Source organism: Capronia epimyces (assembly GCF_000585565.1).
Source record: "Capronia epimyces CBS 606.96 chromosome Unknown aczIQ-supercont1.2, whole genome shotgun sequence".
Taxonomy (NCBI): domain Eukaryota; kingdom Fungi; phylum Ascomycota; class Eurotiomycetes; order Chaetothyriales; family Herpotrichiellaceae; genus Capronia; species Capronia epimyces.
The window spans coordinates 2071185-2087106 of record NW_006912905.1 but is presented as its reverse complement, the minus strand read 5'-3'; the positions used below and the strand labels follow the sequence as shown (position 1 = coordinate 2087106).

At 52.5% G+C, this 15922-nt stretch overlaps 8 protein-coding genes across 8 annotated transcripts; 6 read left to right on the top strand and 2 right to left on the bottom strand.

Annotated features, from left to right (window-relative positions):
• Positions 1–901: 901 nt before the first annotated feature.
• On the top strand, positions 902–2656 carry A1O3_02560 (uncharacterized protein; the record flags this gene model as incomplete). The annotated part of the gene is made up of 1 exon (XM_007732700.1): positions 902–2656. The coding sequence occupies one exon, from the start codon at positions 902–904 to the stop codon at positions 2654–2656; it is 1755 nt and encodes a 584-aa protein (XP_007730890.1).
• Positions 2657–3798: 1142 nt separating this feature from the next.
• A1O3_02559 (uncharacterized protein) lies at positions 3799–4479 on the top strand (the record flags this gene model as incomplete). The annotated part of the gene is made up of 1 exon (XM_007732699.1): positions 3799–4479. The coding sequence occupies one exon, from the start codon at positions 3799–3801 to the stop codon at positions 4477–4479; it is 681 nt and encodes a 226-aa protein (XP_007730889.1).
• A 223-nt stretch (positions 4480–4702) lies between these two features.
• Positions 4703–6131, bottom strand: A1O3_02558 (uncharacterized protein; the record flags this gene model as incomplete). The annotated part of the gene is made up of 2 exons (XM_007732698.1): positions 4703–5577; positions 5804–6131. 2 exons carry the CDS (start codon positions 6129–6131, stop codon positions 4703–4705), a joined length of 1203 nt encoding a protein of 400 aa, XP_007730888.1.
• Positions 6132–6948: 817 nt separating this feature from the next.
• On the top strand, positions 6949–8400 carry A1O3_02557 (adenylosuccinate lyase; the record flags this gene model as incomplete). The annotated part of the gene is made up of 1 exon (XM_007732697.1): positions 6949–8400. The coding sequence occupies one exon, from the start codon at positions 6949–6951 to the stop codon at positions 8398–8400; it is 1452 nt and encodes a 483-aa protein (XP_007730887.1).
• A 170-nt stretch (positions 8401–8570) lies between these two features.
• On the bottom strand, positions 8571–9263 carry A1O3_02556 (uncharacterized protein; the record flags this gene model as incomplete). Its single annotated transcript, XM_007732696.1, has 1 exon — positions 8571–9263. One exon carries the CDS (start codon positions 9261–9263, stop codon positions 8571–8573), a length of 693 nt encoding a protein of 230 aa, XP_007730886.1.
• Positions 9264–9512: 249 nt separating this feature from the next.
• Positions 9513–10605, top strand: A1O3_02555 (uncharacterized protein; the record flags this gene model as incomplete). The annotated part of the gene is made up of 2 exons (XM_007732695.1): positions 9513–9725; positions 9772–10605. Coding segments are annotated over 2 exons (1047 nt in total), but the record flags the coding sequence as incomplete, so codon positions are not given.
• Positions 10606–12067: 1462 nt separating this feature from the next.
• A1O3_02554 (uncharacterized protein) lies at positions 12068–13625 on the top strand (the record flags this gene model as incomplete). The annotated part of the gene is made up of 2 exons (XM_007732694.1): positions 12068–13239; positions 13292–13625. 2 exons carry the CDS (start codon positions 12068–12070, stop codon positions 13623–13625), a joined length of 1506 nt encoding a protein of 501 aa, XP_007730884.1.
• Positions 13626–14073: 448 nt separating this feature from the next.
• On the top strand, positions 14074–14957 carry A1O3_02553 (uncharacterized protein; the record flags this gene model as incomplete). The annotated part of the gene is made up of 3 exons (XM_007732693.1): positions 14074–14086; positions 14143–14355; positions 14410–14957. 3 exons carry the CDS (start codon positions 14074–14076, stop codon positions 14955–14957), a joined length of 774 nt encoding a protein of 257 aa, XP_007730883.1.
• Between the last annotated feature and the right edge of the window lie 965 nt (positions 14958–15922).

Below are 15922 nucleotides of genomic sequence, written 5' to 3'. Positions count from 1 at the left end.
TGAGTGGGCTGCTGTTGCTCGTTAATTCAACATGCCTCGGCGACTTTAAGCCAGCAATCCTGTACTGTATAACGGTACCATCATTTCTTAGTCACCATGGCCACCGACCTGGCGCAGCCTTCGACCGCTGGCGGTTCAATCTGCGAAGTGAATGGGCATGGCTATCAGCCGTCGCGACCGATTCCATTCCATTCCATATAATTAGTGCTCAGTTTCGCCGGCACCGATGGATTTCCCTCGTTACCAGACGGCAATGGTGTGCACTGTGATGTCAAGGTAAGCATGCTTGCGATACCGAATCGTGGACTTAATGTGTGTCATGGGGGCTACTCCTTCTGCCCTTCAAACCGAGGCTGTCTTCAAGTGCCGGAGGGGCCTCTGAAGACTTCATGTTGGCAGATAAAGGAGAATGTAAGGCATACGGACGTCAGCTTAAAGGATCCGAACATTACTCTTGACAATACGATTTCTTCTATTTTCATTTGACCATAACCTATGAGACTAGGCGCATGCAATCAGAAACCAGTCTGCTGTGCTCTGGATGCTACAAAGGGCTACTCGCTGCACAGGATACCGCACAGGATACCGTACAGGGAGAGCACCAAGGTTCTAGTCACGGTAGAAGACGAATCTCATCTAGTAATCGAGCATGGAGAGATAGTGTTGATGTGGCGTCACGTGTCGAGCTCCCCAATCCTGCAGCCCGCCATTCGTCTTCTGGCGCAACTGGACTGCGACTGCGACTGCGACTGCGACTGTGACCGCCACTGCCACTGCCACTGCCAGTGATCCTTCAATTGAAGTGACTACTCACATCTTCAATCCATGGACAATGTCTGACCTTTTTGATCAATAGTTCTGCGTTCATTTCACTTTCCGCTCACTTTCCGCCCTCAGCAGAATGCCTTCCGCATCCCCCTCCCCCATCAAACGGCCGTCGCTTAATGAACGGACTTCCTCGACACATTCTCTTTCGTCATCAGGCAGACAGGCGACGGCTGCTCATAAGGTCCACCGTCCTCACGTCGTCACTCGGCACTCTCGAAACATCTCGCATGGCAAGGGCCTCGGGAAGCTGGGAAAGGTTCACTCGACCGCCAACATTACCACAGATCATCATCAGCACCAGAGAAAAAGGTCAGGGGGGACTACACCGCCGCATAGTCCCCGAGCATCCATTGTCAAACGTAACAGCTCTCATGTGACGCTACCGAAGAACACGTCTTATGGGAATCTGCGCAAAAACCAATCGGCAAACGCTCTGGCGCGAAATGTTTCACATCCAGCGTTGAAGAAAGTTGGGCTTGCCCCGGCACCCAGGCCAAAGAGCAGGGACAAGCGAGATGGAGTATTCCAACTAGGAGACCGATCATCAGATGATGAAGAACAGGAGGAGGAGGAATGGGAAGACTCGACCACGCAATCTCCGGAACTCACGCGGAGCAATTCGAAGACTTCCACTCCAAAAAGGGCCTCGACACCGAATGGCGAGCAGATCCCTCAAAAGGCTCTTGAATCCTATGGTGTTCGCGCCGATAAAACGTCCTCTCCGCCCATGCCCTCCCTTAAGAAAGGCAACCGATCGGCCCCGGATCTTAGGAGAGAATCGGGTATATCACCATCCCAACTTCCATCGGATCCTGCTCTTCTCCACCAAAACCCTCGTGCATCGCGTGCACCTCCCGCTATGTCAACAGTATCTGCTCATGTTGGACCTAGTCAAATGATGCGAAGTGAATCGTCCAAATCCTTCACACACATCTCCCATGCCGATGCCTCATCCGTGAATGTCACACCGGCGAGCTCAGGTCCTGCTTCTGGTCCAGCCGCCTTGTCTGTCGATGGCGGCGTTTCGCACTTTCTGCCGGCCGAAACGCCCAACACGCCGCTTCAAAACATGGCAGACGGCTCTGACGAAGATTCGCCATCGAACTTCCTCTCCAACTACAAGCCACAACCGTCGGAATCGCCTGAGAGTTCAAAGACGATCCACAAGGCACGACTACCACAAAATCCCTCTCGCACCCAACAAAGACTCGAGCTCCAACGAAGGGAGATGCTGCGCGCTGTTGCCGCCACGCCCACGACTCCGCCGGCTACTGGCCTGGGCCTCCCTATGGGTTCATCCACGTCTCTACAAAGCCGCCAAGGCTCTAGAAATCGGAATCGATCGCTGGCAGGCGAACTCAAGGCCGTGAAGCAAGACTATGGAAGCGCGGTCAAGCACTTAATGGTTGTGCGAAGATTCCGAAGTCCCATCATTGACAGTATGAGTAGGCTCAAGGAGACCAACATTGTGCCGGCAGAAGTCGGCGTGGCGGCTCCTGGTACGACGTCTAAAAGCAGGCCACAAAGTCGCCGTGGGCCTAGCATGGCCAACGTCAATGGCCATGCAAAGACTGGCGTAAGTCGCAGTTTGGAGGACGGGAACTCGTCGCCGTTGGCGTCGCATCCTAGAACCAAGACTCGAGGGGGGAGAGTTCATTTCCAGCGACAGAGCAGTCATGATGACATTGAAGTTACACCTTCCCAAGGAAGCCCAGACGAGAACCAAATCGACGATCAGGAAGGACTCCCACCTGAGGAAGCCTTGATCCGACGAATCTGGGATAGTCGAGAGGTTTATGATGCGGGAGAACATTTGTCGACAAGATAAACCTGGGCAAACTTTTCGGCATCGAATGGCCGAGTATGATTTGCATTGTCACGACGCCATTTTCCTCTGCTGCGTTTGAGCGGGATGTCTAGGGTTTTATAATGATGGTCCAGGCTACGTGTTACCGAGAGCCATGGCAGGAAGGGATTTTTCATGAGGCGAGCATCAATGGACGGTCCTCGCCAAGCGATGATTACGCAGATTTGGTCGACATCTATGGATTGGTATGGGGCTACAGAGACCGAGTCGATCGATCCATTCATCACCTCGGCCACTCGGCATGGAGAGCCAAAGCCGAAAGTGCATTTATTAGCATTGACCGGCTCGTGGCTCTACGATGGGCCAGGAAAGCGGTTTCATCTGGTCCTTTGAAAAGACTCGAATATGTTACACGAGAGTGAGAGGGGCGAAGCGGGCACAAGTGATCATCGATAATTTATAGATCTGTTGCTCAACTCGACTGCTAGACAAGGTGTCACATACCTTGGAGCGGCAGAGAGTCAGAAACTGAGGTGACTAATAGCGTCGCCGGGGTCGAATGTACTTTTGCTCCTCTTCACCCCTTGATTCCCTTGATTCCTTTGATTCGCCATTGCGTGGTCGTATTTGATCCTGCCGATTCCAGGGTTGCACTTCGCCAGGCTGACTGATGAAGCTTCAGCGAGCTGCGCCCTGTTCCGTCTTTGGCGATTGGTTTTCTTGCTTGTGACCTACCCCCCTCTACAGGATTGTCGTCAGTAGTGTTTGGTGCTCACGGGGTGCCCGCTCGTTTATGCCGTGCCCTTTGCCACCATGTCATTTTTTATGTTATCTAGAATCCTTCTACTACCCCATTCGTCTGGACTCTCCTTGACCGGTTGTCCCCCTCTAATTGAGTCGATCGTGATCACACACTACTGTGCGGGTCGAGGTTGAATCCTCATACCGCACGAGCCTGAGCCATCATTGGGACTTGTAAAGGCGCCCGGCCGCCCGTGCCGGGGTCACGGTCCTATTTGTCTCCGTCGAAGTCGAAGTCGAAGGAGCAGGAGCAGGAGCCGGGGAAGGAGAAGGATCAGGCAGAGACCATCACGGCCGAAACCGAAATCGAAATCGATACTGAGACCGAGACCGAGACCGACACCGCCATCGCCACCGGCACCATGACGGCTCCAGGTGCGGTTGGGGCCGTTGAGGCGCCCATCACCTTCTCCCGGGTGATCAACGACGACCACAACGCCATCAACCGATACGCGGGGCGGCTGAAGAGGGCGCGGACGGCTTCCGACCGAGCGCGGCTGCTTCGCGAAGTCACCTGGCGTCTGGTGCGGCACGACGTGTCCGAGGACCTGGTGATGCGGCCGGCGTTCGTCGAGCACCTGGGCGCCGAGGGCCAGCAGATGGCCGAGCACGACCGGACGGAACACGAACGCGCGAAATCCCAGCTGCTGGCCTTGGCCGACGTGCCGTTCGAGTCGGCCGACTTCGACGTCGTGCTCGACAGGCTCTTCGCCGACCTGCTCGAGCACATGAGGGTCGAGTCGGGCGAGCAGATCCCGTCGCTCGAGCGCCTCCTCGACCCCCTCGAGAGCCAGCGCCTGGGCCGCGAATACATGAAGTCGCAGGTCTTGACGCCCGAGCTGGAATGGCCGGCAAGCCGAATAAGTCCAAGCCCAAGCCCAAGCCCCGGTGGCATCAAGAGGAGGAGGGTGTGGGTCGACATCGACGACTATGCCCGCTCCGATCTCGCCAGGTTTAGGGACATTTATGCCCAGTTGACGGATGAGCAGACCGAGATGGGCGTGAAGCTGTATTATAGACAGCACGTTCATGGCAAGCTGTGACTGCCCGTTTTCCCTCGAACATGTATTCGGGAAGCCTGCCTAAGCCACCAAGAGCAGTGGAGGGCGGGAGGGCAGGGGATCTTGTCCTGACAGTTTCGTTGGATAGATACTACAATGATGACTACGCTAAGTACACAACAGCAATTTGCTCCGGGTTGCCAATTACCTAGTAGCCTTTACCAATTCTCCTTCTTCCTACAGAGGCAGGAACGTCCTTCACATTTCACCAGTCAGGAATCAGTTCGTTACTGGGGACACCATCCTCGTCCAGCAACTTCCTGGCTTCTTCTCTTCCGAGGACAGGAAGCCTCTCGACCTCTTCTTCTCTGCCTTCCTCGGCTGTTTTGAACGTCTTGGGGATATATTTGGGATCGAGCAATCCGATCTGCACCAAGACCGAGGCTTGGTCCCAGTGAACATGTTCGTGGTACAGTTTGCCGCCACGGAAGGCCACCACGCTGACAATGACCACCTCGACCTTCTTCTCCGTTGGGGGCACACCTGGCAGCAACCACGGGATTTCTGTCGTGTGCGTGAATTTGACATACATTTCGTCCACGATGCGATCCGAGCCGATGGTGCGACTGAGTAATCTGATCGTCAAGTCCTTCGGGTGGCCTGGGATGAAGAAGTCATGGTAGAACCGGCGCAGTTCCTGACGTCCGATCCCTCCGGTCATGGTTGGGCCATGGTTGACGTACGGATGCCTTGCCACAGTTCCCATCGTCTTTTCAGCATCCTGATCTCCGAACTTGAGTCGCAGGTGGGTCTCCCAGGCTGCCTCGATGTCGAATGGCTCGAAATCAAAGGCCGTTCTGAGGGCCGACAATGTGCGTGACCACGCCAGCGACGCACCGATCTTATCGTATTCTTCGAGGTCATGCTCCGCAAAGCCAGAGGTGGTGCCGGGATATCGGTAGGATGGGTACCGGGTGCCAAATTTTTGATCCCCCGCGAGATGAATGAGTACGTTGAGCGTCGGCGGGAAATTTGTTGTCGTGCGCGGCATGTATGGCGGATAATAAGCAACAGCGGCGACTAGTTTCGGCATGGGTTTCATGCAGGCTTCAAGGACGAGGGCGGCCGCGTCGCCGTACGCTAGGAAATTTGATTCGAAGTTAGATAAGGTAATTCAAAATTCTCGTATGTTGGTGATCAAGGGTGGCTTGTGACTTCCTTGGTGCTGCACTGGCACTCTGGGCTGCAACTGTAGGATACCTGGATATCGCAGGGCCAAAATGTACCACAGGCACTGTGGCTCTTTGACGAGTGGCCGTAGCCAGTATCTTGTAATGAAGCTGATATTTCTCCCGTGTTTACTTACCTACAATTGCGTACCTCTCGCCCAACTCGAGTGGATCTTGTAAGTGCTGCAGATGGGACATATACTCGGCCCGGTTGCCCGAGTAGATGAGGTAACTTAGCTGGAACCCTTCCTCCTCGAAGTGTGAGATGATGGTCGGATCGAAGTCGTCCGTGTCGCTGGTCAGCACCAGTCGTGGCTTGGCAGTGTCCCAACTCAAGTGGACGGCACGGCCGCCGCCTCGCATCTGCCGCCTGATGTCCTGTTTCAGTTCGCGTATGTTGAGGTCACCGGGCCGCGATGTGTCGATGTTGACACGGGGCAGGCCGCCCATTTCGATGCGTACCATGTTGGCTCAGGTATGTGTACGGCGAGGTGGGTATATGGTTGATGGTCTAATTGTCAGTTGGTAGTTGAGATGGAAGTGTGTTGCATCGGGACAGGAGCGGGGAGGAAGAGATAGAAGAGCAGATTGAATATTATGGAGAGGAGACGAGGACAGACACAAAGAAAAGACCAGACAGGGATGGGCCAGAAGATCAGAGATTGATCGGAGATCCAACGCCTGGTTCTGAAAGTCTTTACTGCAACGAGGATGAGGTGGCCTGGTTTCTTGACATTCAACTTGGAACATGGAGGGGCTTCGGTATAGGCGGCCCAGTCTACCAGGCTTCAACCTACAAGGAGGGCCGTTGATCATGACGTACGACCTCAACAGACGTACGAGTAACATACGGCGGAGTAGTGCGGAGCAGTGGACAAGTCGCTCACTGCAGAAGTGCCTCAAAAGCGGCAAGGAGGCTTCTCTAGTGCGTTGGTCGTTTGTAAAACAACACCATGCCCTGTGGGCGAGGGCGAAGGCGATTTGCGTACTACCTAACTCCAAGTCGGACCACTTCCTGATACGGCATCAGGTGTTTCCCCTTGTGCGCCACATTTACCAAACCTGAAGACAGCTGAAGTGAACTTGGAAGTTCGAAGTCTACATGTATCACTTCATGAAGCACCATCGAGGCTTGGCATCTCATGTTCCCCGCCGCCGGGATTGCCCGCAGTGAACTTGACTTAACAAAAATTTATTTTATAACTGAGATCGACAGAATCCCACGCCCTCTACTCGCCATTTTATGCTTCATCTACTACCTCGCAGTTAGACTTCCATCAAGATGTCGTACGACTCATGGCAGAGTCCGCTGGGGGCGCGTTATGCCAGTAAGGAAATGCTCACATTGTTCTCACCGCGCACTCGTTCAGAAAACTGGCGTCAACTATGGATCTGGTTGGCCGAGGGTGAACAAGAGCTTGGGCTCGACATCTCGGACGAGGCAATCAGCCAGATGAAGGCGGCCAAGGTCATGACCGACGAAGATTTCCAAGTCGCTGCGGTCGAGGAGAAAAGGCGGCGCCACGATGTCATGGCCCATGTCCATGCATATGGCCAACGGGCACCAGCGGCCGCGGGCATCATTCACTTGGGCGCTACCTCGTGCTATGTGACCGACAACGGAGACCTGTTGTCATTGAGAGAGGGATTGTCTCTTCTCCTGCCTAAAATTGCCAGATGTATCCAGAAGCTGTCGGACTTTGCGATCGAGTACAAGGCTCTCCCCTGCCTAGGATTTACACATGGCCAACCGGCACAGCCAATCACCGTCGGGCGACGCGCTATTCAATGGATTGAATCCCTTCTGATGGATTTGAGGAACATCGAACGCGCTAGGTCCGATATCCGCTTCAGGGGAGTCAAAGGAACCACGGGAACCCAGGCGTCCTTCCTGGAACTGTTCCACGGAAACCATGAAAAGGTCAAAAAACTTGACGAGCTCGTCACCGAAAAGGCCGGCTTTAGTAGAAGATCCATCGTCTCCGTGCAGACCTACAACCGCAAGATCGATTTCGACATTGCCAACGCTCTGGCGTCGTTCGGGACAACGTGCGAGCATATTGGTACAGACATCCGTCATCTTGCCATGCTGAAAGAAGTGGAAGAGCCTTTCGAAAAAGACCAAATCGGCTCTTCTGCCATGGCCTACAAGCGAAATCCCATGCGCTCAGAACGTATGTGCTCGCTTGGCCGAAAGCTAACCTTCCTCCCGCTCGGCTTCGGAGCGACGTATGCTCACCAGTGGTTTGAACGATCATTGGACGACTCGGCCATTCGACGAATAGATATCCCAGAAATGTTTTTGATCGCCGACGCATTGTGCATCCTCCTCGAAAACGTTTCTTCAGGCTTGGTTGTCTATCCGGCGGTTATCAACAGCCGCTTGCAGCAAGAATTGCCATTTATGGCGACTGAGACGATGATTATGCGTATGTGTGAGAAGGGTGCCAGCAGGCAAGAGACTCATGAGCAAATTCGAGTGTTGTCGCACCAGGCCGGGGCTGTTGTTAAACAGGAGGGCAAGCCGAATGACTTGGTTGAGCGGGTCAGAAAAGAAAAGTTTTTCGAACCCATCTGGAATGAATTGACCGAGGAGGACTTGCTGAATCCTGCCAAGTTCGTAGGCAGATCTGCTCAACAAGTGGACGAATTTGTCCAAGAGGAGGTACAGCCGGCTTTGGTATCTTACAAGGAAGAGATTCAGTCTGCCGGGGCCGCTGAGATCCATGTTTGAGTTGAGATCAACACATTAGGTCCATTCCCAGTGCAAGGGCACAAGGTGAAGGCTAAGTGGGGGCAGTTGGACTTTGTGATACCCGGAAGGAGGATATTGACCTAGTCAGTCAAGCTCTCTTGCAAGCAGTGGAAAAAAGTCCTTTCCGAGCTAAAAGTTGATGGCACCTCTCAATCAGCCATCTCATGAATCAGCTTCCACAGTTGTCGCTGTTCTTCCAGTTTCGCGTCATTAGAGAGCTGTCGAGCTGCGGAATCTTCCTGCGTCGGACCCTCGACCACATTAGTTGTCTTGAGTTCACCCACATTGCCTAGGAACTCGTCCACTCGCTCCTTGAGTCTGTCGCATTCCTCTATTTCCCTCTGTCCGTTTTCGAGGACCGCTTCAAGCAACTCTTTAACGCTTTCACGCGCTTGATGCGGCCGATACACGTTGATTACCACATGAATATTGAGCACAAGCTGTCTGATGTCCTCCATCTTCTCTGCGTGTTTTGTAGGATCGAGCGAAAGGATGCTAGTCAACTCGAGAAAATTGAGTAGAAGAGATTTGGTGAGGCGACTGAGAATGACCGCATGGTTCAGGTTTGGGTCATCCGGGTTGAAGAGGAGCTGGTCTCTTGGGAGCGACGAAGGTCTCGTAGGGTCAACAACTTGCTTCTGTCCGAAAGTGGTGTAGTATTCTGCTGAATCTGGAGGGGGAGGAGGAGGACGCAGATATGCTAAAGGGAGAGGTAGTGAGCCTTCGGCGGTTTCAGACTTCTTCAGCTGCTCTTCATTGGCAACCGTGAAATGTTTCCAGAAGGGAGGTGGTGCAGGAAACGGCGCCTCAGGCAGTTGTTGCAGTTGCTCCTGGTCCGCCATATCTCTCCGGACTGGGTGGTGCTTTGGGTTCCCGCTACTGCCAAGGGGTAAACATGTTGGGGAGCGCCTTAAATAGGTTACACAGCAGTCGCAAGGAAGTGATGGTTATATATGAAGCCTGTTCCGCACATAGGGAGTGTAATTCTATTCAACTAGCTAAAGAAGCACGTGATACACCCTTGATATACCACGCGTACATGCCAATAGAAGACCGCGATTTGCGGGATTGACTTATCATCTCTCCTCTCCCTTCCTTGTCGGCAACAATCTCACCATCTCACAGCATGGGCCATTGCTAAGTTCAGGAGCACTGCTATTCATTGCGGAATATCTCTAGAAAGTCAGATGTGGCGGTCCACGAACGATGCTGGAGGAGTTGCAGGTTCGATACGGCGGGTTTGGCAATGGTCATACGCCTCCGATTATGTTGGATTTGCGCTGCTTCTGGCTGTGTATACATACGTTGGTACCCTCGCACTCACTGCCACATCTTACTGACCAACGCCAGGTTCAATTCTTTGTCGAGCCTTTCCATCGGATGTTTAGCCTAGATGATCATGCAAAACAGTATCCCCATGCGATCGTCCAGCGGGTATCCTCGCGGGAGAACATTATATGGGCAGGGGGAGGACCACTGGTTCTCATAATGGTTTGGTCGTTGGTCTTTCGACCAGGTCTGCACAAGGCACATGTCACGATTCTCGGCCTCCTCATCAGCCTCTTCCTCGCCTCGCTTCTCACCGATATCATCAAAAATGCTGTTGGCCGGCCTCGTCCTGACCTGATCGCACGGTGTAAGCCGGAACCAGGCACACCCGAGCACCAGTTGGTGACGATATCTGTCTGTACGGAAACAGACCATCACACCCTTCATGATGGCTGGCGCAGTTTCCCGAGCGGCCATAGCAGTTGGGCTTTCTCCGGGTTAGGATATCTGGCCTTGTTCCTCGCCGGACAGCTTCGTATCTTTCGACCGCATGCAGACTTAGCCAAAGTCATGGTTGTGCTAGCTCCGCTGGTGGGAGCTTCGCTTATCGCTATGTCACGACTGGCAGACTACAGACATGACGTTTTTGACGTCACTTGCGGGAGTCTTTTGGGGATGTTGGTTGCATATTTCTCCTACCGGCGCTATTATCGCCCGCTCAAGCACCCCAGATGTGAGATTCCATATCCCAACCCGGCAGACTGCGCAGCAGCAAGAATTGCAAGCAAGGCTAGGGACTTGGAACAGCAGACCAATGGAGAGTACTCTTTGGATGACCTGTCTGAGGATGAGGTGCTAGCCTATCCTCTTACGCATGCACAGTCGCCACGGACAGACGAGCAATCCGCTCATGCGGAAACCCCTTGATCTGGTCTTTAGAAACGTACTGGGTGCGTACTGGGTGCATTGCTTCGATCATTTACCCAAAAGTTCTTGTGCTATCATGCTGCCTGCATTCGTTTTAATCTTCAGGCATAGTTTGTGTCTTCCATCAAGGTATGACGATAAACGGCTATCCTCATTTCCAGCAGTTGCCAGACCCCTTCGTTCCTTGAATCCATAACGCTGTATATTCCGCTCAAGTGAAATCCAGAATTGATGTCGTGCATCTCACATCACTGTGCAAGGGATGATGCAGCAGTCGCACTCGTAGTCACCGCAGTCGCAAGGAATACAGGGTTTCGTGGGACCCTTGACACCCTTGGTGATGCTCGAGGTCGAGGAAGTGGATGAAGGAGGCATGGTTCTCAGGTTTGAATCGAGGTAGTGATTGGAATCGAATTCTGGGAAAGTATCAATAATGAACGCCGCCGGGGGCTGGGTGGATTGACTCACTTGGCTCGGATTGCAATTGGGCTCTTGCAAGACTGAAGAGGAGTGGTTTTTTGTCCACCAGCGATGCTTAAGAGATGCTTAAGAACTCCGTGAAGCATGCAAAACCAGGATATTAGGGGAGGTTGACGTATGCATGGAGTACGGGGCTGTGGTGCCCGGCCACGTATTGAATGACACGCAAGCTGAGATTGCGGACACTCCTAGGGCGGCGCCACCGTGACTGTTCCAGGCTGACGCACCAGGGATTTTGCGCTCCGATATGGACTACATTATTAGGTAGATACCTGTTCTTGACGCATTCTTGGGGGTTTGTAGATGCGGCTCTGCTACTGAATTAACTGTGTCCGTGCATGGGACTTACTGTTGTTGGCCGCTCAACGAGCCCTCAACCGTTGCTGTGGAGGCACGTCCTATATTACAGTACAAGTATCGTAGGTAAACCGCCTGCAACATGAAACGGCCATGTACCTTCATGAGAGTCAGAATGCTTTACCTTGGCCTGCTTCTGCCACTACTATTTTCCCAGATGACTACTTGCCTCGCCCGACCAGAAGCGACGAGGCCCATTCAAACCACAGGGATGATGGCTCCAGCTCCGACGATGTTCAACCATGCCTTGTTAATGCCTCCGAAGCGTAATCACGGGCTGTTCGACCGTCCAGTCCCGCCGCCATATCCACAGTGAGGCAGGGCCCAACCACCTCTTTTCTTCAGCCTCGTCATTATCTCTCGGTAACCAAGCTGCTGACTTTCACATGCTGGTGCCCAGCATTATAACACCATTTTTGGGTCGCCAGTGGCCTAAGCCCCGTCCGTACCAACATCACTACATTCGATGACGTTGTGGTATCTGCACCACCTTTGTTCTCAGTCTCCAGTTCGATTTTACACTCCTCGCGTATTTCATTTCTTCCTCGTTTCCTCTCGTTTCCATGGTCTTTCACTTCAACCTTTCCGGGAAGTGATAGGGACGTTTGAGGCCATGCATTTCAGTCCAGTCTTTTGGTTTTATTCCATTCTCCAATGGATACTCGACAAGATCTTCTCACCCACCCCCCCTCCGCCAGGTGCACGCTTACGTCGGCCAAAGATTGCAGTCATCGGCGCTGGTCTTACTGGCGTCTCTGCAGCCGCACATTGCATGGGTCATGGGTTTGATGTCACCCTTTTTGAAGCCGGAGACGAGAAGCATCTCGGCGGTATATGGAGCCATGTGAACACCACGTCTGGGCTCCAGATTCATAGCGCCATGTATAGGTTCCATCCCTCGATCAAATGGGAAGGGGGATACCCAAGGCAGAATCAGATTGTCAGTCAAATCCAACAGTTGTGGTACCGTTATCACCTCGACGAGAAGACAAAATTCAACACCCGAGTTGAGAAGATCTACAAGGACAAACAAGGGCGATGGATACTCAACGACGTTTCTAATGGTAGATTTGATGGCATCATCCCAGCTATTGGGACCTGCGGTGCTCCTAAGATGGCTCATCTCTCTGGCCAAGAAACTTTCAAGGGCGACATCTACCACTCCTCCGACCTGGACAACAAGGATGCGGAAGGGAAAAAAGTTCTCATCGTTGGTGGTGGCGCCAGCGCGGTTGAGGCTCTCGAGTGGGCAGTCAACACGGGAGCTGCTGAGATCAAAGTCCTTGCCAGATCTGATAAATGGATCATACCTCGGAACGCATTTGTGGATGCGCTTCTTGCTTTTAATATCTTCGGCCAGGAAACCCTCCTCTCGTGGATCCCCGAAAATCTCCTACGCTTCTTTTTCTACCGTGATTTGAAAGATATAGCTCCCGCTGACCAGGGCTTATTCACGGAGACGCCAATGGTGAATAGTGAAATATTCCACTGGATACGGGCTGGCAAAGCCGCTTGGCTGCGTGGTGACATTGAAGAGGTCCGGAAAAATGGGATCTTCTTTAATCATCGAGCTAAGAATGTTCCAAAGGGCGGGCCTGGCCGCCACAAATTGATTGAGGGAGATGTGATCATTATGGCTACCGGCTACAAGCGGCCCAGCCTCGACTTTTTGCCGGATGAATGCTTCAAGGACGGCTACGTACCACCTCGATGGTTCATACAATGCTTTCCTCCGGCGGCCCCATCTATTTGCGCGATCAACTCAACATACGTCTCGGCTATCGGGTGAGTTCAACGGTAGCTAAGTGGCTTTACCATAAGCTGACTTTTTGCCTAGCACGGTTGGAAACTACCATATCGGAATCTACACACGCATGCTGCTGATGTTCTTGGTCGACCCTCTCACTACCCCTCGGACTTGGTGGATGGAGCGATGGGTTGACTTTACGAGCGCTATTAAGTCGCTGGGCCCAACGAAAGCCTTTGACTTCTTCACCTACTCGGAGCTACTTTACTGGTTCTTCTTTATTACGGTGATCAACCCTTTCAGATGGAAATGGGCTCTGTTTGTCTTTTTCGGCATTGGTAAAGACTTACCGGCCAAGGTCGTGGAGGAAGAAGACAGGTTGAGGAATGGACTTGGTTACAGGAAGAGCCTCTACGCGGATTAAACAGCGTCGGGCAATATCCATAGAGCATCCAGGGCCTTTAGGCACTTGGTGGATGTCTTCGATGCGGGCCTGCCCGTTCCTAATTGGCACATACCACAAAGGGGAGCTATAAAGGGGTGACGTCATGCTATGTATCTTACCTAGGTAGCCACCATAGCCAGCCTGCGGCCAAAAAGTTGACTTCGTTTCCCCATTCTACACAGTACCTTCCTTGCAGGCACGTCAAGAGCTGCCGCGAAACCTGTAGTCTATGTTCCGTATCCCCTAGCTACACCTACGCCTTCTAGAGATGCGTCAGCAGTTCAGGATTGAGCAAGTGCCGTCAACCATCCCAAGCGTTCATGATATTCCTACTCTCCACCGCAATTCCCCGGCCAAACCGATAGGCTGCGTTCCCTTCAATTTGACGCATTTCTCTCCTCTACTTTAGGATAGGTAACCCGCTCCAATGGATGACCCAGGTAAGTCTCTATGAATGCATACAGAAAAACATCGTGTCTTACTATCGTCTGCGCAGTGGCCGAAATACCACGTATCATCCGAACTCTCTGTACAGCTTCCCCGGCCATTCAACGATCCACAATAGACACATACTTCACCCCTACTGCCTCGTTCACCCATCCCTTCTGCCGTACAGGGAGTTTTGCCGGTTCAATATGGCTCATCATGATGATCTACCGCTGGTACAAGATCCTCAGCCCCCACATCGACATCTGCGTTGACAGCGTGGGTATGTCAGACTGATACTCGCTCCAAATGAACCGTATGGGTGACGATAAAATAGCCTTTGATAAGGAGAACTTGCTTCTTTACGTGTCAATGCACCAGAACTTCAAACTCTGGGTCGTCCCCTTCTACAATGCTCCAGTCAAGTTGGTCACGGTTCTGCAACTGACCACAGATCCATTTCCACACGCTTCTGACCCCCTCGAGACTGTCGAGAAAGCAGTTTCACTCGAACAAGAAGACAGCGAAGTGAAAGGAAGCGGTCGCAACAGGAAGGTCACCTTTTCCCCCCAGGACCCTGCGAGAAAGAAAGACACCAAGAGAGAGAAATCTGCAGATTCAGCAATACTGAAACAAGCCGGCGGTGAACAATACTTCATCCAATCACAAAATGATCTCTACCAGACAAGTGAATGGATCAAATTCCTGATACCCTGGGGCCTGGGCGTCTTCCTTGTGGTTACCTGGCAGGTCGGCGCTACGATTGCCTGTGTCATCGGAACCAAGTTGTTTGACCTTTTCACATGGCTGCCTCGAAAGCTCCATCGCGGTCATTATCAGGGTTTGGATAATGACACGGAAGTTCTTGGTGCGGAACGATACTGACCGACTCCCAACCGTCATGTCCGACATTAGAAATTCACTTCGATGCGAATCAGTCATGGTATTCTTAAAGCCCATCAGGCAGGGATTACATTTCTGAAAATATCCCACGACAATCATTACCCAGAATGTATGCCAACCTGAAGAGCATCGCAGACTACATGGATTCATAGGGCATCGCGCGTCAAAGACATTCCTGAGGGATGCCTGATGGGATATCGACTTCAGACTGAAACTAATGGGTTAGGAGGGTGATGTTTCTTGGAATTGACGAATACGGGATTGCGTCAATATCGCATCAATGGAAGAGGTTACACGAGCACACGTATTTGTTGGAAAGCCTAGGTAGGCTATCACAATGTCTATGTCCCGGAACCCGAAAACGACGGCGCTATGTGATACACCGATAGACAGGAGGTAAGAAGGACAGGAAGGCTCTTGTAACTGTAAGTCTATGATTAACTGTCACTGTGATGCGCGTCGGAAACCAGCAACTGGCCGTTCTGCTGTTGGAAGGCTCCCTGACTCCTATAACAGCATTGAATGAATAGAGCAACCTTGCTAGCGGAGACAACCTCGGAAAGTCAGCTGTATGTAGTTGATCAGTCAAACAGACTGCCCTGGCAGTCAACATGGTTCTGGACTAAGTTTTGGACTAATTCGAGGGTCTCAGTGCTACAAACTGCCACTATCAACGCTGTATGGCCTTCCCATTCAGCATTGATATCGGCACCCGCCTGAATCTGTAGGTAGCAACTGCACTGACCCGGATTGGTCGGAGTGAAAGAGTTACCTTAGCAGCCAGACCCTGAGTGCCAAGTCGGGCCAGGCTTGGCGAGACCCTTCCAGAACCAAGACTTGAATCTAGCCGCAGGGGTAGAGTCGCCACCCTTACATCACAGCCTCGCAGTTCGAAGAGGTGATTTGATGTGCTTGGATTGGGTCGAACGTCTATCGGAGGTAAGTAC